We start from the raw sequence: 22,904 nt of genomic DNA, 5'->3' as shown, positions 1-22,904 counted from the left end.
ATTACAATGTGCAGTGTTGTAGATAAATGGAATGCCCGGAACATATGGTGAAATTTCCCACTACAACAGCACAGAAACGAAGACATATTGTAGTGAAGCTCTTGTGGACTTAATGTTCTCTCCTGCTGTTTTGGGGCCGCTGAGCCTGGGATGTAGGTTACTGCTGTCTTTAGAATGCCTGATTTTGACTAAGAGCCAAAATGCAAGTGTGGAAAAATTCCAGAGCAAGGAGAAAGAGATGGACTGATTTGAATTCATGGCCTTTTCCTTCAAAATGGCTCCCTTTTTTTCTTTTTTTCTCTCACTCTCTCTCATTTAAATTTCTTGTGAATTCGCTCTCTTACTCTCTTTCTGTTGTTCTACTTGTTCTCTCAGTTCTCTTCCTTTTATCTATATCTCCATGCTTGTTCAGTCTGTGCCTTATTTGCACTCTCTCTGTTATATCTCTGAGTATCCCTTGCTCCTCTATTTTTCTCTTTCTTTCTTCCTCACCATGCTTGTACTCTCAGTACCTGCCTCTCCCACTCTCTTTTTTCTGTGCTCATTATTGCCGTATTGCTGTATTTCCCTTTTCTATATCACTTTCTTCCCCTCTGTTTCTCTCTGCCATTCTATTTCTCTCTCTGAGTATTCTTAGCCTCTCTTTCTCTCTTCATTTCTCTTTCACTTTCTTCCTCCTCTCTCTCACTTTCTCTCTTTCTCTGTGCTTTTTATCCACCCTCTACACCTCTTAATTTCACCTCTATCTCTCTCCTGCTCTCTCTCTCTTTCTTTTGTCTTGCCTTACTGTTCTCTTTGTACCTTATTTCTACCCCTTCCTCACTGTCTCTTTTCTTTCACTTTCTCCATATGCTTGTTTTTTTATTCCTTATTCCCCCTCTCTCTCTCTCTTTCTCTCTCCTCACCTCTTAAATAAGAGTATCCCTTTTTTCTCTTTCTCTCCATGCCTGTTTACTTTGTGCCTTGCTTTCCTTCTCCCTCGCTTTCTCCAATTTGAGTATTCCTTGCTTCCCTTGTTCTTTCTGTGTGTCTCTCTCCCTCTTTCTCTTTCTTTTTCTCTCTCTTTCTTTTTTTGCTCTCCCTTTATGCTCATTTTCTGTGCCTTGCTTTCCTTCTCCCTCGCTTTCTCCAATTTGAGTATTCCTTGCTTCCCTTGTTCTTTCTGTGTGTCTCTCTCCCTCTTTCTCTTTCTTTTTCTCTCTCTTTCTTTTTTTGCTCTCCCTTTATGCTCATTTTCTGTGCCTTGCTTTCCTTCTCCCTCGCTTTCTCCAATTTGAGTAGTCCTTGCTTTGCTTGTTCTTTCCATGCCTCTCTTTCTCTCTCTCTCTCTCTCTCTCTCTCTCTCTCTCTCTCTCTCTTTCTCTCTCTCTCTCTCTGTTGCTCTCCCTCAATGCCCATTTTTTCTGTGCCTTGCTTTCCTTCTCCCTTGCTTTCTCCATGTGAGTATTCCTTGTTTCCCTAGTTCTTTCCATGTCTCTCTTCCCCCCCCTCTCTCTCTCTCTCTCTTTCTCTCTCTCTTTCTCTCCCTCCCTCTCTCTCTCCCTTCCTCTCTCTCTTTTGCTCTCCCTCAATGCCCATTTTTTCAGTGCCTTGCTTTCCTTCTCCCTTGCTTTCTCCATGTGAGTATTCCTTGTTTCCCCTGCCCCCCCTCCCTCTCTCTCTCTCTCCGTCTGTCTGGAATGCTAAGCAGCAGATGTTGTGATTTTTTTCTCCTCCACTTTTAAACGACTAGCAGCTTCCTGCCCCCCAGTGTGGCTGAGTGAAGCATTGTTTTTGGGAGGGTGACATCATTGCCTTCGGCTTTCCTCTTACACGGCGGGAGCCCTGCTCCAGATTTCGCTTACATTGTTGGGCCTGAACTGCTGCTAGCCTCACCAGTAAATTAACCTTCATTACTGCGCTCTTTTGCTAGACGTCATCTACTCACTGCTCATCGACTGCTGGGAGCTAAAGCTACGTTAGCATGGCAGCTATTAACCTGTTTTACTGAACTGTTTTACTGTTTTATGAAAAAGGCTGTTAATTAAAATGTCTCAGTGTCTCAGTATTAGCAGCTAGCCTAGCATCATTAGCCTGCGGTCCATTTGAGGTCAACAATACTATAATGCCCACATGTGCGAATCGTTAGCAGGCCTTTGAAGAGTTAGCGAGCGTAGCGTGGTGGCTACATGCTTGATGAACAGTGGGGGGACTGCTTCCTGTCCTGGGGGCCGGTACCATGGCACAGTTGAATGCTCTCTGTGCTCTAACACACACGATTCAGCTAATCCAGGCCTTTGTGAGGGTGAGCTGTGGTAAGGAAGAGACTTCAAAGTGTGAAACTGTGTGTCCTCCAGTCCTGGAGTTGGCCGCCTCTTTCAGCAGCTTCTTTCATCTACCAGCATGTGCTGTTCATTAGCAAACACACAGATACTTGTGTGGAGCAGAGCGCTAATATGCGAAGGTTTTGGGCCTTGAAGAATCAACCGAATCATGTAAATGAGAAACATAACCTATATTGGTCAAGAGCTAGTTAACCAGCTAGCCTACTAGCATTCGGTATGTTTTTTCAGGATAACCAGCTGCTCTTGAACTAGATTTTTTAGCAGGAATATTATTTACATGTTGTGGCATATTAAACTTTTATTGAGGTTCTTGCCATTCCACCTTATGATGAGTGTGGTTATAAAGTGGTTATGGGCAGCTGTTCCAGATCTGGAGTGTTTATCCGCCTCCTCTGTGTACGGTAGTATGGTGTTTACTGCAAAAATGTATTTACACAAAATCTGAAGCGAACTTCAGAGTGCGTTGGAACCAAAATCATGTGAGTGCTGTTAATTTGGCAGTCCCTCAGTTGCCTGAATCTTGGAAGACTCACAAACTGTTTATCAAGCAATGCTTTACTTGTTCAAAGTGAATTTTCAGTCTGTGTGTGTGTGTGTGTGTGTGTGTGTGTGTGTGTGTATGTGTGTTCATATATTTTCAGACCAAAAGATGACTCACCTACAATATCAGGACAAGCTATTTAAAAACGCAACATATTTTGATATTAAAATGTATTGATTTGGTGGCAATTAATTGCTATCCTTTTCATGCTTTTGTGTTTTATACTCCTTTATTATCTATTAACTATTGACTATTAAATGAAGAAGAGTGTTGGCCATTATGATTGAGAGATTTAAGCTCTTTTAGATGTTTGGATTTGAGTCATCATCAGTATGTCTGTATTTACAGTATGTGTATGTCTGTACTTACAAACTGTGGCCTGTCACTGATAGCAGTGATTTCCCATTAGAGACCTCCACCACAGAAACCACCAACAACACCCCTCCCATCATCTAAAGATCAATCTGTTCATTTCAGAGGCTTGAAAAGCTCTCTCTACACTTCATTACCCTCGAATTGGAATTGACCCCAGAGTTTAGATTCAATTAGTGTGTACAAAAGCCACTGACTCAAACTGCCTTCACAATAGACTGCCACTCACTCCACCATCAGCTGCACTGCAGAGTCTGAGTCTCTGTAGTGTGTGACTGCTCATCCACAACACTGCTAACAGGCCCTCCGGTAACACTCTACAATAAGGGTCACAAATACCAGTACTTACTAACGGTAACAAAGTTTGTTAAATGGCTAAGCAATTTATCAACTAATGATTAACTGATACTAGTGAAGATAATATTAAACATTACTAAATATTAATATTATAGCCTTATAATGTTGTAAAGAGTATAAATCGTGTGAATGAATTGAGAAGTTCTTTTTGCTATATTCTAACTGTCCCAGCTGGCACACAACCGACCTTCAATGTTAAAATGTGGTTAAAATATGACTAAAGTAATGTATGTTGTTGTTGTTTCAACGTTGAAACAACATTTAATGTTCAATGGTTGTGCTAACGTTGAAATCTTAACGTTGAATCCACATAATGTCCTCAAACTTCTGCCTTTTGAATCAGCACATAACATTTCAGCACCATATAATTTCTAAAAACGGTTGGATGGAGGAGTGAAACAGTGTTTTACTTCTATTTGCAGTAACTGGTTTTTAATTTAACATCATGTTCATCTTCTAATAGTTTTACTGTTTTAGTGTTTTTGAGATCAGATGTTGATCAGATTGGTGGTGGTGGGTAGCTTTCGTTATACTCAGCTTTACTGCAGTGATGTAAGTTTATTATTAACACTTTGTTAAACATAGGATTTTCTAATTTAAGTGAGCTATGGTTTATTAAAGGTTGAACATATGACGTTGAAACAACATTGATATATCAACGTTGATTTACTTTTCAAAATCAACAGTTGATTCAACATTGATTCAACCATAACATCTATGTTGATCAACGTTGATTTAACGTTTATTCAACGTTGAAATGCCAGCTGGGGTTAAACACAAAAATATAAATTATTTCTTTAAAAAACATCATCTTTAACTTTATGCTATTTATCTTTACAACTTCAGTGGTCACAATAGCAGAAACTTTTGCAGGTCATTTTCTATGTTTGAAAATTCATCCGAACCTAAGCATGTGCTCTATATAAACACACACATAAACCTTATTTTTTTTTTTATATAGCTCTTCTCACACACGCACACACACACACACACACACACTTCCTGTCTGGTTTTGTTCCATCCTGGTTGTATGTCTGTAGGGCACCAGCGGGTGAGATCGTAGTTCAGCTGATGATTTTCCCCACAGGATGCAATGAGTCCTGCACAGGCATGCACACACACACATACACACACATACACACAGTTCTTCCTGTATTGTAAAGGTGAGATTTTTGCTTATGATATTATGAAGTAGTACGATTGCAGTCATTACATTGAAATAATACCCTTAGTAAACACGTTTTGGAATGGTCATGTGCTAATCCTTAATTGCTTTGGAAAACATATGTATTCAAAAGGATTAGAGTCAATTCCTGAAGTCAAAGCAATTCCATCTTGTAGTATACAGTTTCTGAAATGCGAAGAGAGAAGTTCTGTAGGAATGTTATATGACATGCTTTACAGCATGATATAGAAATAGGTTTAGCCTAGACAAGTGAGCTAATATTTTCCTAAGTGTTTGTTAAGACTTGTCCTAAGACTTGTGGAAGGGAGTAAGAGAGTATCAAATAACGGGGGCGCCAAGTGGTCCAGCAGTCTAAAACGTCACTCCTAGGGTGATGTCGATCAGTAGGTGTCTGTGAGCTGATGTATCGGAACCGAGACGCTGCGCTTTCCTCTGAGAGGTCTGTGATGCTACTTGGCAATGCTACATCAGCAGCAGTTTGAAAAGAGGTGCTGGCTGACTTCACATGTATCAGAGAAGGCATGTGCTACTCTTCACCCTCCTTGTGATGTCTCATCACTTGGAATGGGTATATACAGCTAAGTAGCAGCTGAATGGGTGGGACAATCTAAATTAGGAGAGAAATTGGAGGAAAATTAGAAAATAATATTTTAGAAAGTCAGTTAACTAAATAACCCAATAAAATCAATCAAAATGAATAAACCCACTGTACCCAAACAAGAAATTTTACCTGATTCTTAAGCACATTGATATTTTAACTCAATAAATATGTACTTTTACTACATTTATATGTTATGTTATGTTTTACCAAACATCTTTCCACTTTTACTCAGGAAGAGGGTTACATAGTTTACCCACTTTAACAACGGCCTAAACCTACCCTAACCAAAGTGGTGCAAATAATCACATGAGTTTATCACATTGTTTGCTTAAAGATTAATCTGGAGATAATATATACGGACTCCCAAAAATAAGGTGTGGCTAATATATAATTAATGTCTTAGTATTTGTAATTACAATTACTTATTTATTACCTTCTGTGACGCTAATGTGCTAATACATTATGTACAACTGACCCACATACAGACCATTAGGGACACCTAGGGATTAAAGGTACTGTTCAAAGCAATAAGGAGTGACAGAGACATTTTTACAACATAATTAATCAATGCACTTATGTGTGAAGCATCACCTGCAGTGGAGAGATAACGGTTGCTGAAGGACTATAAACTTGTATTCCTGATTCTTCTTCTTTCCCCTACAAGTATCAGCCAGCATCAGTCTGCTGCTTTAGTTAACTCCTGCTCTAGCACCTGCGCTGAATCCATCTCTTTTTAGCTCAGTGTGTGTGTTTGTGTGTGTGTGTGTTGTGCGGATGCGTTTTGATGAGGATCTACACAGAGTTTCAGAGGAAGTGAGGAACGATGCTAAAAAACAAAGTGAGATGAAAGTGAGACGGGTCTGAAATGATGGAAAGTCGTGAGAAAAAAGCAGAGGAGATGAATCTCCAGGGGGAGCATTAATCTTCCTTCACCACAGCGACAAGATCTGTCCGAAAGGAAGTTAGGAAGAGAAACTGAGAGTGCACTCTCATGAGTGTGTTAGTGTGATTGTACTACACTATATATACTATATGAAAAAAGGTATTGGGGCATCTAAACATTACACCTACATAATGTCAGGCCTATGGGCGTGTTAGTGGGGGGTGGGGTGGAGTGGACCTGACTACCCAGGGCACGAGTAGGAAGAGGGACCCATGAAAATACTGATTTTATTTTCGCTTATGTTCCTTTGTGTACTGGCATGGATAAGGGCCCACATTGAGAATGTACAGGGCCCGAATTTGTGAACTACACTCCCCAGAATTCCCCTGTGCTCTCTCCGCTGGACTTTCCCAGTCATGATCCACTGCGTCACACGAAGTCTCCTTCATACTAATTACATTCATTATTCTCACCTGTGCTTCCCTGTATAAATACCCCTCATTTCCTGTCCTCTGTGTTTGATATTGCATCTGGTCTCTAGCTCTTCTACCTCGCGTGTTCTTTATCATCTCTGCCTTTCGTGTATGACCTCTGCCTGTTTGTTTACTGACTACTGATTAAGCTTAGCCTCTCTGTTAGATTTTGTGTTCTGGTTTAGACCCTTGCCTGCTTTTGGAACTTGCTCTCTGCCTTGCCCACAGTTTATGTTGTTAATCCTCTGTGTATGACCTTCGGCTTCAAACACTCTGGGATGCTGTTTGTTTATTCTGCCTTACTGTTGTTAGCTACACCTGTGCTAGGTTTTCCTTATAGTAATGTTACTTTTTTAATAAATTCTCTGAATCTAACCTGCATGTGTCTCACGCGTGTCTGGCATTCGTGACACATGAGCTTTTATACCATTGTATTCTAAATCCATATTGGCAGTAATGTGTAATTGGTTTCCCCTTTGCTATTCTGACAGCTTCCAGTTTTGCAAAGATTTGTACAAGATGTTTGATGGGTTAAGGTGCAGGTCAGTGATGTTATTCCACATCAAAACCACTCAACCAAACCTTTCTGGAGCTTGATTTGTGCACTGGGCCACAGTCAAGCTGGAATAGAAAAGTGCCTTTTCCAATCAGTTTTGACGAAGTTGGACGTACAGTTTACAAGTAATTAAAATGTTTTGCAATGCCAAAGCTTTAAGATTTTTCCTTCACTGAAACTAAGGAACCTGTAGTCTGAAAAACTTCTGAAAAACCTAATAGCATTGTCCCCCCTCAAATAAACTTAGTTACAGTTGGCACAGTGCAGTCAGGCAGGTAACCTAATCAGCACTCAGGGACCCCACTCTGTAACTTTACGTTGCCTTTGTGAGTTGCTGTGATTCCTAAATGCTTGAGAATTGTCAATAATACCATTTAAAGTTGATGATGGAATATCTAGGAGGAAAGAAATTGGCATCTTATTACAGTACAGCTCTGGAAATCAGTGAATTCCTCATAACCACACGTTCTTTATCAAATGTTTGTAAAGGCAGATTGCATGCTTTGGTGCTTAATTTTATTTACATGTGGCAATGGAACTAAAACATCTAAATTAGATAATAAACAGGTGTTTCTCAATTAGTCCTTATAGTGAGGCATATAGGCTATATTTAGTTAAACACATAGTTTAAAAAACATCTACATGGTGTGCTAGAGGTGATGTGACAGACCAGGAATGAGGAGTTCTGAGTTTAGCACCGTCACAGTTTCTTTTCCCTGCTGTTAAATCCCCTCAGTTTTGTATCACTCTGCAGCCTGTCTGCTCCGGGTTTAGACTTGGTCTAATAATAGCACTATTCTCTCTTGCAGACATATCATTACCGCACTACAGCATTGCAGCAGTGCACAGTAGAATAGAGAATGAGGAACAGGGATCTGGGCCTAAGACCCCAGCATCTACAGCCTGGGTTGTCACCTCAGGTCTGTAATATTAACACTCAAACATTGACTTGATGGTAGCTGTTTTCATGGCTGGATTGTGTAGATATACAGCAGCATTACATTGATTAGCATTGATTTTATATCAGGGATATAATATTAGGCAGCAAGTGAATGTGTTGGAAGCAGGAATAATGCACAAGCATTTAGAGCTGTGCCACTTTGACAAGGGCTAAAATGTGTATGCCAAACTGATTCTCAGTATTGATTGGTCTGATATGAGCTATAAACTACTGACAACATTTCTTCCAAATTCCAAATAAAAATATTGTCATTTAGAGCATTTATTTGCAGAAAATGGGAAAGATTTCAGACCTCAAATAAAAACAAGTTAATCTTCTTCAGTTTTAAGAGTTCTGAATTTTTTTGGTGGAATAACCCTGGTTTTTACAGTTTCACAGTTTTCATACATATTGGCATGTTCTCCTCCATCAGTCTTACACACTGCTTTTGGATACCTCTATGCCACTCCTGGTGCTTTTTAATTTGGTAAAATCAAAGAATCATTTTTAAGTGGTCTTTTATTTTTTTGCAGAGCTGTAGTGTACCCCAGTCAGATACAAAAGGTTGCAATATTAGTATTAGTATCTGTACCAGACATGAATTTTACCACCCCTAGTTAGTAGCTACCAAATGTAGGTACCCACCTCTCACCTTTTAGGACTTAAAGGAGCTTCTAATGATCTGCTAAACATCTTGGTGACAGATACTACATGACAGAGATTTTACAACTAGATGTAGCAGACAAGAAGACAAATATAATGTGTGTGATTCTGATAAAGAAAAACAGAATTATTTATTTACAAATCTTTTTTTAGAGAATGATACAGATAATCCGATTATTGCAGTGCTGTTTTTCGGGAAGAGAGGAGGTGTGCTGTGACTGCTGTTTACTGGAGCATGTGAATACCAGACATCAACAGTCTCTCTCACTACAACATCTCTTTTACTTTCAGCTCCTTCCACGGTTTAATTTCATTCTTTCTCTATTCCAGTCTTCTGTCTGTCTGCTTGTCCTCCTGCAGAACCCTCTCTGAGGTGATGTAAACCCAGACACTGACAGGAGTGATTTTGAAAGAGGGAAATTTCACTAGTCTTCAGAGGGCTTTTCAGTCACAGTGACAGTGTTTGTTCATAGCAATCTATTATCTGGCTAAAATATCAGATTAAACTGTTCCTTATCAGGAGTTTAGCTCAATTAAAAAGATGTTTATTTGATTGCTTGGTCAGATTGAAACCAGATCACATTCTCACCACAAGGAAACTGCTCCAGACAAAAAAAATCAGTGCTTTGAGCAGGGGCGGGGCAGATTACAGCAGAAGTTGGAGACAAACTTGGTGCTGTAATTAATTGCGTTAAAAAAATAGGAACCCTGAGAGAGCACAATTGGTCTTGCTCTCTCTGGGTGGGTAGATGGCACTTTCTCCTCACATCACTCCAAAGGATGAAGTTGCTCAGCACACGGTGTCTGTGAGCTGATGTATCTGACTTCACATGTTTCGGAGGAGGCATGTGCTAGTCTTTACCCTCCTGATGTAAGGCATCTCTAGAGATGGGAGAGTGGGTTGGGAAATTGGCCTTGTAAATTGGGGAGAAAATGGGATTAAAAATAGAAATAAAATTATAAAAAAGAAATAATAATAACGAGTTACTGATTCCAAATTAATCATGTGCATTAACGGTTTAACACAGACAGCCCTTTTAATATTATAACATTATACTCATTATGGATTTTATCCTTAATGGCGTATTTTCCCCTTACATTACTCTTACTATTTATAACTTAAGTTTTGAAAGAAGTACTTTTACATTTTTACTTGAGTAAATGAGTGTCTGATGTTGGTTTTTTACTGTAAACTGAAGGAAATCTGGAGGCGGTCTGCAGCAGGGCAGTTAACACACTCTCAGGCCTCAGTGCTGAAACACACTGCTGCACTGACCCTGCTGCCCCCGGGCTCCGGGCCAGATCCGCACTTAAACACTGGAAATATGAACAGAGATCCGCTGAAAGCTGATTGGCCGGCTGGCTGGAGGCCCCGCCCCCTTCCTCTGTGAGGAGCTCAGTGAGCTGAGCTGGAGCCGCAGCGCAGCGGAGTTTAGAAGTTTCAGGGCAGAAGTTGGAGTTGTGAGGGAGAAGTTTTCAGTCGGAGGCTTTACTCTCCTCGTCAGTGTCGGGCGGAGTGACGGGCTAATCCCCGGGGCTCGGGGCGGATGGGTTTATCTGAGGGGGAAATGTCTCCGCCGGCGCGGGCAGGGGTCTGATCTCCGCGGGGAGGAGAAGATGTGGAAGGAGGAGTATGATGTTCATTTCCACTTACTGCTGGAGCTGCTGTAAGTCCCCACTGCACTACTGCAGCTCACTCTCAGCAGATTACTGCTGCTGTTCACAGCTTTTAATACTTACATTTCACTGAGACATATGAACTTCTGTACTATTCAGATGTGTTTGGACTTCTCAAGTTCTGGAAGCTTCACTTCTAGCTTGTATTTTTGTGTAGAAGACAGTTGTATTTACATTTAAACATTTAGCATTTAATTACTAATTTTTTGCTTTAATTGGAAAAAAATCAGATTCAGTATTTGTTTTATTAGCCCTATATGGCATTGTGTTACCTTTAGGCAAAAAAGCACTTTTTGGTTATAGCTAGTCTTTTTAATGTGTTTATTGTTGTGGCTGTTTGTTTTAATTTTCTATTTTTGTTTTAAGTTTCTTTGCTACTAAATCTGTGTTTTTAATATTTTGCCTAACATATAGAGAAGTAACTCTCCAAAAAAGAAAATAAATCAACTAGTTGACCTTTATATAAAGTGGGGTACCTTTGAGGGCAATCTTCAATGGCAGTATATATATATATATATATATATATATATATATATATATATATATATATATATATATATATATATATATATATATGTATAAATATATACCTCTTCTCATTCGGTATGTTTTCTTTCTTTGATTTTTTACATTGTAAATTTAACATTGAAGACATTAACATTTTACAGGAACACATGCAAAATTATTTTTATTATCATGCCTTATTATTTTAATAGGATAATACAGAACATACATTTTATTGTGATTAATGAAATGAATGAAAAGCTCATCCCAAATCACCCATCTCTGTGACACATAATTCCAGTTCCATAAATCCATGTGTTCTTTAATTGTTTTGATGTCTTCAGTATTAATCTACAATGTAAAAAATAAATTAAATAAAAAAATAACAAAATCACTGTAGGAGAAGCTACTCTGCAATTGAAAAATACCATTAGAGGTACAATACTGGAGATGTTTTTTTTTGTTCACACAAGAAAATTAATTTTGTACAGCTTAACTGTCCCGTTTGACCTCATGTCCCAGTTTACAATGTTTATTCTATATAGTATATTCTGTTACATCTCTTGAAACGGCTTTCAGTCCCTGTTCTTAATACATGGGTCACTTATTTCTTCATTTTATTTTGTTTTAGAAGTATTTCAAAGGTTTAAGAATAGAGGTAACATTCATCACTTCCTAATTCCTAATGCTGGATGTAGTAAAATGTTCCATTGCTATAAATATAATATGTTATAATTATAAGTTAGTCAGTACTTTTATAGTTAAGATCTGTTAATTTTGTATTTGTTTTAATTTTTGTACTCTAGCCCTTTAATAACACATCTATATGATCTATACATTTGGTTCATATCTTTTCATTAAAGAACAGTGGAACCAATCCAATACCCAGTATGAAAAACCTTTGCAATGTGGATAAATGAAACTAACTGAAAAAATCTAGTTACTGCTGGCCTCTGGTTGGTTTCTTTGCTTTCAGAAGCTTGTATTTTATTTGTCATTAATTCGAATAAGACATAAAGAGATAAAGTTAGTCCAAACAGAAATTTAAAATCTAGGTCACAGCCACATTTCGCCCTGTGCTTTTGTAAATAGTTACATATTGAACTGATCATTTGACCCTGAATCTTTAGTCGCCCTTTGCTCATTCCTAGCAGAGAAATGAGGGGCAGTGAAAAAAAAAATGTTTGGAGCTCACTTATTTAGAGATTGTTTTCTCTATGGAAAATACATTGTATCAGAATTACACTATATTGCATGTATGAAAGTGATTGGAACCTGAGTTCAATGATTTAGATGGGTGAGCAAATACTTTTGGCAAGGTACCACTTTAAAATAAGACTACCTTTATAAATGGTTTATAAATGGTTTACAATTAGATTATTAATAGTTACTATTTAGGTTATAAATGCCTTAAGAATCATTAATAATCAGTTATAACACATACGTAGAAAGGGCAACAGTGACCTGTTGTTTGCCAAATAGTGAAACCACAGCCGTCTATATTGTTGTCCTTTCTACATATGTGTTATAACTGATTATTAATTATTTTTAAGGCATTTACAACCTAATTAGTAACCATTAATAAACTAATTGTACACCATTTATAGTAATATAGTGTGTGTATATCTTCTAGGTAGTTTTTGGTAGTTAATATTAATCTAAAAAAACCCAAACACAGATCTTGATTTTGGCAGTATAAGAGGACATGCTATCAGTCTGACACACCCCTGGCTGGGGGGCTGTACACAACACGCCAGCGTCAGGAGGGCATGCTGCCTGGCTGCTGTGAGTCATTAAACAGGCCGCCTCATGTTTTAATTTGTAAGCGCAGGCATGCAGGCACAGTCACAGATAAGACACTGTTGCACTCTATTAGAAAGAATAAGGGCATGCTAGGACTGTTTTTCTCATGTGTCGACTATTTTACTTTCTATGTCACACACATGAACAGATATATGTGCATACATATTGTTGCTGTGGTAATAAAAGTTTAATATTATCTTCTTTTTGATATCCTTTGAAGACACCAGCTGCTCTTTACATTTTACCATAAACAGACCATAAGACTGTTCAGAATTACTTTGGTCAAAACATTCATGGCATTAATGTATATGTAACTAAAGCTAAGTGAAGACAGGTTTGTTTCAATAGCAGATTTTATGCTATTGAGCAATGACTGTAGTTTCTCAGAAGAGAGGTCACTGCACATCTAGTTTTTAGAACACTTTGGCTGGCAAATAATGACTGTATTATATAGAGTACCTGAGTTTATTGTCAAGCTGTTCAACATATATGTATTTCATTACTTAATATAATAATATTACTTAATATTAATCATGTGATCTTGACCACAATAACAGACACTCAGTTCTCTGCAGTTTTATTAGTAGATCTGATGCTAGCGTAAAATTGCCAATGTGATCTACAGGGTAAATCAAAAATCGCAGGACACCCTTTTATTTCAGAAATAAAATATGCTGGGGTTTTCAGATATGTCATATTTCTCTTTTATTTCTGAAATAAAATGGTGTTCTGGAGGATTTTACCCTGTAGTTAGTTGTTAGCCAGACAACTAAGGTTAGTATAGGTAGGCATGGTGGAATTTTACTAATTTCACTTATTGTTGATTTTATTTTCTGGTCTGTAATCCATTTTTTATTCTTTTAATTTTTACAGTGAGTGCTTAATCTCTTACAGTGTCTTGTGGGTTAAACTGGAAAGCATTGGTTCTGTTTATCACGGTAAAGGAAATGTAAATTGATTTATATTAAAATACATTAATTTAACTTTTACTGTTTTACTGAAACATTACACTCATTGGAAACAGTAGGAGTCCAGTGGAAAATCCAGGTCTGTAAGGCCTTGCTGTGTAAACTCAGTTTAGGCTATCCAAGGGTGTTTTCACAGAATTTCCTGAATAAATGAATTTGCACTCAGGAGTTCTGCTGAAATCAGTAGTCCAGGTTTTACTTCATGCAGACGCTGGTGAGATGCAGCATGGGTAAAAGCCTTCCACATACAGGTTCATGAGTGGGGTCATGTGATTGTTTCAGTTTTTACCATGGATTTGCAGAATAGATCCATGGTTCAGATGGAGTTCTTGTATGTGAAAATAAACCAGCAATAATAAGCTCCCCCCAAAAACAAGTCCAGAATTGGTCTTGCAGACTCATTTGTTTCAAGACAACACCCTGAGGCACAATCCCATTTCACTCTTGGTCCTACCACTTATCTCTACACCTTTTTTTCAAGTGTTAGGGGTGAAATCCTCCCCTAAAAATTGGGACAACCCTTCAGCTTAGCTTTGTTTATCTTTACCTGCCATCTGTTGCACCATTTAAGGTGGAACGGGAAAGTTAGCTAGCTAGCTAGCTACTATGACAAACTACTAGCAATCTTTTTATGCTTGTTATGAAGAATTTGACTTTAGAATACATCATTTTAAACAAGGAAAATACTTACATTTGTGGGCTTTTTTAGTCGCTTGTTCCACCATCTTACCCTTGATTCTCATACTCCTCAGTTTGAAGTGTGCCTCTGAAAAATCTCTGTTGGAAGGGCTAACAAGCTCTATCCCTTCCCCTAACCTACTCCTCCAGCCTAACAAGAATCGAGACACCTTTACCCCTTGGCATGCGCACGCAATGCCACGTCTTGCCTCTACTGCAGCATACTGTACTTCCAAATTTTAAAAACATGGTGGACAAGTTTACCTTCACTTCTGTATAATGGAAGGAGATGGCACCATGGCGTGCATGCTTTCTACAGTCACTGAGTCATCAGTACTTTAGTTTTATTACCTGACTAGTCAGTCTGAGCCAGTTATCCCACCTCTTAATGCCTCTGACTGACGTAGATGATCAATAGGGGAGGGCGTATGACCACCAGTCATTACCTCCATTCACCATTGCCTGCACAGACTCGTGTAAATTCATGAGTATTTTGTCTCCCTTGTCAAGTGCGGGTGTTGTCCAGATGGTGATGTGTTAGGAGGAAAGTTCTCGTCCTCAGTTGACTGCAGACTAGGGTCTCACTTTTCACCATCATCACCATCACTATCATTAGGCCTGTAACAATAACTTTTTTTGGGTGATAGTGTATTGTTCTAGAAAATAGCTATTTGATGCCTGTGCCGATCAGCATTACATTATAAGAGTTGTTTTATTTAAAAAAAATTAAAACAAAATAAAAACATAGCAAAGTCAAAATACTGGCTCATTTACGTTAATGGTCTGTCTTTGCCAACTCGATAACTATCGATAATTATTATGACAGGTTTCCTCATCTTCATTATCATCATCATCATCATCTTCTTTTCTTCTTAATCCAGTTCATGACCACAGGGGCAATAGGGCCGGCAAAGCAGCCACGATATGCCCTTTCCAGCCCCATGTCCACCATCTCCTATTGACAGATCCCCAAATGCTTCTGGGCCCGTCAGGAGAAATAGGTCCATCCCACAGAACTGAAAGAGTTTTTTTTTTATTTCAATGCACAAAAAATCTTTTGAAGCATCTTTATTGAAAAAAAAATCATTTTTACGTTCCCATTTTACCATGATTTATTTGAATTGCAGATCAAACATACTGTATGCTCCAGACCTGTCCTGTATGTCATGAATAAATTGATTTTTGACATTATTTCCATACAGACAGGCACATGTTGTCAGCACTACATGGGGTTACACACTGCTCTCCATGTTCTAGCTGAAATCAATAACACGCAAACGGTTTAATCCATCATTACTGTTGGTCATGAGCAGACAGTGATTCATTACCTTTTGCTGGCATGTGAGGATATTACACATACGTTGCTGGATCAGCTGTTTTGATACGTGGGTGTACTGCTCTGAGGTGTCAGCTCCACCAACCCGGCAGCTGAGTTGTCACGCCTGCGCCTGTTTTGTAATACAAAGGTGCCTCAGGTTGAATATTTTAGTGAATCATATTCAGACTGATTTAGTGAATAACATTTGGAGTTTACGAGTGCTTTAAATCACAGTAACAGGATATGATTGGTCTAAAGCATTTTACGCTGATGCTGGGATTGCCCTGTGTGTCATCTTATTGTATATTTCACTGACATACTGAACAGACAGGCGTTTCCCAATAACAGTTAATCTTAGAGAATTACTCTATCTACCGTTTTACGCTCAGCTGAAGTGCATGTAATACTGGAAACATAAAAACGACAACATTTAAGCCAGTAGATTTGATTTGGGTGTAGTGCATGTAACGCAATTAGATTTATAAAAAATATATATACTTTTTCATGAATTTGTAAAATTGTTGACGTACATCGACGTTCATCATTGAGTAAATAAGTGGCCTTGGTTGCTTTTTTTAGGAATACCTTACATTTCAAGTTAAGAATGAGTTAGTTGTGATTGGCTTTTACAAATGTATTTTATAACATGTAAGCAGCAAGGTTAAATGAAAGTTATCAGGAATTTTGAAAATGAAGTTACAAAGTTTAATATGATTCATGATATAACACAAAACTGTATTAATGACATTGTTGCCTAGTGACATATTCATCATTGTTAGCTAATGCTAATGTTAACTAAGGTGTAGTACACTTATTTACATGCAACCATGTAAATAAGTGGTTGCTAATTAACATCACTGCAACCATCTGAAACACCATAGCAATCACCTTGTCCGAGTATGGCACCCAACTAATGTTCCATTAGCAGAACCATAGCAACCATGTGAAATATTGTAGCAACAACTTAGAAACACCACAGCCACCAGATTGGACAACATTGCAAACATTTAGTAACTATGTAACAGCACTAAGCACACCATAACAACCACCTGAGATACCATAGTAACCACCTAGCAAAACACAACTAAACAACTAGTAACACCATATCAACACCTTGCAACACAATAGCAATCATGTGGCATACTATGGCAACACCAAACAACCATCTAACAGCCACTTAACAACTTGTAAATGCGCTTTTCTAGATTTTAAATTACTTAATTGGTAGGAGTCTTTTTTACTATCCAATATGATTTGATGCAATGAGACAAAATGGACTATATAGTATAAACATATTGCCTAAACTACTACTATTTTTTTGTCATACTTGTCTATACTAGACTATAGACTCTCTGGCTGATTCACAGTTTCTATTATTCTTTGTCGTTTGTGTTTCTATTGTTTATAAGAAAAGGACATTGTTCAGATTGAACTGAATCAGATGTCTGGGCAGATCATGACATAATTGCATTGTTAGCCTCTATTTTCTAATTGTTTGGGCTGAGAAGAAGAGATTTGTGGGGCTCAGTGAGACTGAAGGCAGCTCAGTAACGGCATGTTTTAATTATGTTGTCGTGCTTGACATACAGAGCGCTGACTGTCAGACAGTGCAGTTATACGGTATGCATTATTTATTAGCAGTTAAACTGCCTATGAATATCTCTGCCTTCATAACTAAAACCATCAATAAAGCATTGATTGGACGCTGGATTTGTTGAAACCGGCCATTTAAAAGAACTGATTTTGGCCAAATAGCAAATTGTAGAGGGCTCCCCATTGGTTTAGTGTACCTGGTGGAGTGTTTCAGCATAGTGGGTAATATTGCCTTGGGCCGTCTGCTGAAGAGGAACATAAATTGTGCTTCTCTCAGAGAACGTTGGGATCCACTGGCACCATGGCAACCGACACATTACCGCACATTATCGAGTTTAGGGCTAACGCAATTGAGGCGATTGAATTATGCAAAAATATTTGACTCATCCACAGAGCAGGCTGGCCATAATTTATTGAGCTGGCCGCACACACACACACACACACACATGAAGATGAAGATGCTGACCAGTCAGGGGGTGCCATCAGAAATGTAGACTAGGCCTTTTTTTTTTTGGGTATGTCTGCAGAGTGGTGATAAAGACAGTTTCAGCATGTTTCACAGTGAGTTATCTGTTTGTCCATTAGAGGTAAAAGTCCTGGTAAAAGTTGTGCATTTGCAGTACTTGGCATGAAAATAGGCACCATTAACTCATTTATGCGACACTTATCCAATAACTCCATCTTACTACACATTTCAATTAGACTTCCACATTTTCCCCTCGCTACCAAGCACACAATAATGCAGAACAAATTTGTGAATTATTCAAAAAGTCATGAATTATCCAAAAGCAGAATGTCTGTCACCTCAGTGAGGAAGTCATGCTGGCTTCACATATCTGTCAGCAGTGATAGCACTGTGCACTCCACTGCCCCAAAACTGTTAGTTCCTTTTAAAGAACACACCACTTCACCACCACCGACTCTCGTTCCAGTAATCACGATCATCAAGAACTTAATGAGTTAAATTAGATGTCCCATTTTTTTGGGGAGATGGAATTGGATGCAGAATTGCTCTTCCATCTAGAAGTTTCTGTGGCCTAAAGCAGTGCTAACATTGTTATAGATTTAAATAGAGATAGAGAATGTCGATATTTACTTTGTTAAAATGGATACACTTTAAAATGAGTTGCTTTTAGTTGATGCCTTTCCCTCAGGAGGAATTAATGTTTATAAAATAAAGATCTTCCTCAGAACTGGCATCTCTTGCAGCCCTTGCTGTCGTGATTAAACCTCAAAAATAGGTTTTAACGTACATTAAACAAGCAGTTGCTAAGGTGTTACTACATGGTTGTAAAGGTGATTTTTGTTGAAAATAAATAGGAATGAATGGGATGAGTAAGGTGTTAATGCCAGGCGTGAAGTCGTCTATAGTTTTAAATATTTATTTTTTCAAAACTCCTAAGCTTTAAAATAAGCTGTTTTTAATTTATGTTCTTTACTTAATATGATCTACTACCCTTAATGATAAACCACTCGGCTAGACATGATTGGATTCATTGTTGTTTCCTAGCTTTTTCAGCCTATCGATACCCTGTTCTATTCCTAAAAAGCACATTAACCAGTATTAGAAAGCTTTGTGTATCTCAGTATAATAAAAGTATAATAACATTTTCATTTTTAATCACTGGCCTGTTCTTTGTAAGTTTAGGATAATTGTATTGACTCACCTTGAAGATGTTCTAATGTGTTTCTGTTATTTTGTCCCTTTCTCTTTTGCTATAGTGATGCCAATCTCACAGATGGACTGTGTGACTCTGAGCTGGGCAGCCTGGAGACCCTGGAGAGGGGCAGCACGGATACCCTGGCCAACGGTTGCCGTGCAGACGCAGATGCTTCCAAGCGGCTGGCTAAACGGTTGTTCTACCTGGAGGGCTTCAAGCGGTGTGACGTGGCGCGACATCTGGGGAAGAAGTGAGTCTGCCCAAGTAAATGTCTGAGACTGTGTGTGTGTGTGTGTTTCTGTGTGTGTGTGTGTGTATGCCTGCCAGACGTGATAAAACACATGAAGTAAACAATAATTCTTCCTCCTGTCCTACAGTAATGACTTCAGCCAGATGGTGGCATCGGAGTATCTGAGCTTCTTTGACTTCACAGGGTTGTCTTTAGACAGAGCGTTAAGGTAAGGCCTGTTTTTATGTCTCGTATCTGTTTGTTGTCTTGCTGTATGTGTTTAGAAGGATCCTCTGTCCACTTGTCTCACTCTTGGCTAATGGCCAGCTCAGATTTAAGATTCCCTCATTATATTTACACATGGCTGCTTAAATGATGTGTCTCTTTTAGGCAGACAGAACTCAGATTTGCATCGGTGTGGCTTTTCCTGCTTTGTATGCAGATTTAACCAACCAAAGGATTCTGTTCTGGATTTTCCCAGGAGTATACAACATTTTGTTGATCTGACGTTTCTCACAGTAATTAATGCTCATTGATGACTAAGATAGTTCTGTGTTTGAAGAGTTTATTATGTAAAGCCAGATACCAGTCTTATTTATTTAATTTCCCATTAGAATAATCTTTAAAAAGAGGTTATTATATTTTTGTAAATGTTGTGCTTTCTGATTAGAAGTTCACCAGCAGTGGATTCCAGTTTTAAAGTACAACGGTTGTTCAGACAATTCAGGTCACAATTATTACCGCCCACTATGCTGTCCAGTGTATTTCAAAGAAGTATTCCCAGTACAAATGTGACACTACGGATAGGGGAACTGATTCAAACATGTCCTTTCAGACTCACAGTGCTGAACTGTCTTTTCTCAGGAAAGAGAAGGGTATACACAACACCTGGGGATGTTTTTAGATCGGAAGTGAAAGAAGAGCTTGATTTTCTCCTCTTTCTCAAAATGAAAGGGTGGTTTATCTGATGGGGCCATCAGATTTGGTGGTCTACTAGGTTCTGCACAGGTCCTGTGTTGCATTTTTGTTGATAAGCCCAGCTGTCATCTACTGGAATTGGAACATTCATAGCTCCTGTGATGTTGGCGAAGATGAAACTGAAACTTCTCATAAAGCATTTTTTCTAATGTGCTTCAGTATAGAAACATTAATTGTTTAGAAGAATATAGGATATCAGTCACATATAAAATACAGTATGAATCAGCTTTAGGTAGGGGTGTGACGAGACACTAATATCACGAGACGAGACGAGACACGATATTGGGTTCACGAGAACGAGACGAGATTTAAAAAATAAAATTTTAAAGAAAACGTCAAAAATGAAAAATGGCGTGAAAACTAAAGTTTTATTTGACAAAATCATATAACGCAAACTTAACAGACTGGTTTCTCTCACACATTGATTCTATAAGAAATAAAAATAAGAATAAAAAATAAAAATAAAACTTACATCGTTCAAACAATAAGTGCAAACCACAACCAGTCATATTAAGCCTATGGTTTGTGTTTTTTTCTCCTAAATCTCTTGTCATTTAACTATGCATTACCATAACCAGTCATATTAAGCCTATGTTTGAAGTGCAAACAGAGACATTTTTTTAAATACAGTACAGAGCTAAGGGATTAGTACAACTGCCTATGAAACAGTCACATGTACGATTTACTTACAGTATTTACATATGGTTTGTATCTTGTTGGTCACTCTGTTACCGTTTATTGTTTCCACTGGAGCCAAAATGCAGCCAGATATACAACTTAAAAGTAGCAGAAGCATCTTCTATGCAAATGCCCAAATTTTCCTCTTCTGCTGAGAGCTGCTCTAGTGCTCAGCCAACATACTCTATCACTATTGCTACTGGGTTGCCAGATCCCTCTTAAAAAGTTCACACTTAACTGTTTTTTTGCCCCGCGAGACCACGAGATCTTGTCACACCCCTAGCTTTAGGCCAATTTCCTGATATCTGAATGTAACCTTTCACTTTCATTTAAAAAGCTAAATAGCTATCATGTTTGTTGCCTGGAGTGGTGAAAAATCCTTCAGTTACTTGAATAAGAAAATTATTTTTTGTTGCTTTTTATCATGCTGTCCTGAAACATTTTAGCTGATGCTAAAGCATCCATTTTGTTTTCATAGAAAACCCCCAAGTCAGAAAATGAATCATATTGTTTTCTCCTTTTTTGTTAGGGCACAGATGTGGTTACAGACTAAAAAGAGACGGAATGTCATTTAGAGGGAAGTTGGCAGTGCTGTCACACACCTGTCAGACTGCTGTGTATCAGTCATGATATAAATAGACCTCTCGGGCGGAATATTTCAGCTCATTGCAGTGTTGAGTCCACAGCTAAACTGGCTAGCCTGGAGCTAACACAGCTAACACAGTCACATTACAGAATGCTTGTGTTCTAATTAAATGAAACTGCTTCTTATGTGGCTGTTTTTTGAAATACCTCCAGCATAGCTGTTCTGCTCCTAAACCTTTATGCAATCTTTCATCAAAAGAATCTAGATTGCCTGAGGGTTTTTTTTTCTTATTTGTTTTATTTTTTTATATATAAAAAGGAAGTCAAGATATAATGAGCTGCTTTTTGTGTTGCACTTTATAAAACTGAATTTGTTGTTAGTTAGCTGGTCTAGAGTTATATAATGTAATAGTGCTTATTAATGTTCTAATTAGTGCATTTTATTTGCTGTTTGTTTTATATTTTTTGTCTTCTTCTCTTTCTTATCTTCCCTTTCCTTTTTCTTTTGCTTTCTCTTCACGTTTGTAATCTAATAATTTGTGCTTTGTCACTATCACACATAAACCTTGTATCTTCAAAATAGCAGCTTTACAGGATAAGGAAAACAATCTTATCGGCCTGTCACAATAAGAATTTACTACTATATATCATCCCTGAAATTATTGCGATATATTATATTATTGTCATTTTAAGATTTGAATGCATATTAAATGTCACTGACTTAATATATAATAGAATAATGTAACACAGCAATCACACCCTTTTAAAGACAACAAAATTAATCATAGATCGGGAAATATATGATTTTTCTTCTTCACCTACTGCAGTCTACACTGTGTAATAAACACAATAGACAATGTTTTGATTATCAAATATTATTGAGGTCATTTCTATTTGTTGTAGGATAAGTGGATAATGTAATGAACTTTCAGTGTAGTTAATGTAAAAAATATTCAATTTTGGAGCATTTATATTTATCTATTAAATGTACATTATATAAAGAGCTACTAGCAGATTAACAATGGCTGTCAATATTGAAAATCAGCAAAAATGGGGACACAAGGTTTTTGGTGTGACTGTGCTGATTTTGGTAAAATATTTCTTTTATGTTAGAATAGAGATATGCTTGCTGTTGACTAGGCATTTGTATACCTCATGATGGCATCCATGCATATCTTGCATCCGATTGGTCTATTCATTTGTGCATGTCCTCAGAAGTAAACTGTACTGTTACGCAGTGAGTAACACGGTGGCTATTGCATTCACCTCTTAGGTCTAGGGTTTTGGGTTCAAGTCCCTATCTGAGTGTTTTCTCTGTGTCTTTGTATGTTTCCTC

The 22,904-nt window shown here is 38.0% G+C and overlaps 1 protein-coding gene across 2 annotated transcripts in view; it reads left to right on the top strand.

Moving 5' to 3' along the window:
* psd2 (pleckstrin and Sec7 domain containing 2) overlaps positions 1 to 22,904 on the top strand; it is a 60,262-nt gene that overhangs the window by 21,862 nt on the left and 15,496 nt on the right. For both annotated transcript variants that reach the window (XM_049484056.1, XM_022684069.2), the window contains exons 4-5: positions 19,160 to 19,348; positions 19,476 to 19,556. In XM_049484056.1, the coding sequence (XP_049340013.1) occupies positions 19,160 to 19,348; positions 19,476 to 19,556 (270 nt within the window). The remainder of the gene's footprint in view (positions 1 to 19,159; positions 19,349 to 19,475; positions 19,557 to 22,904) is intronic.

The sequence above is a fragment of the Astyanax mexicanus genome, chromosome 10 (assembly GCF_023375975.1).
Source record: "Astyanax mexicanus isolate ESR-SI-001 chromosome 10, AstMex3_surface, whole genome shotgun sequence".
NCBI lineage: Eukaryota > Metazoa > Chordata > Actinopteri > Characiformes > Acestrorhamphidae > Astyanax > Astyanax mexicanus.
This window is presented reverse-complemented; position numbering and strand designations above follow the sequence as displayed.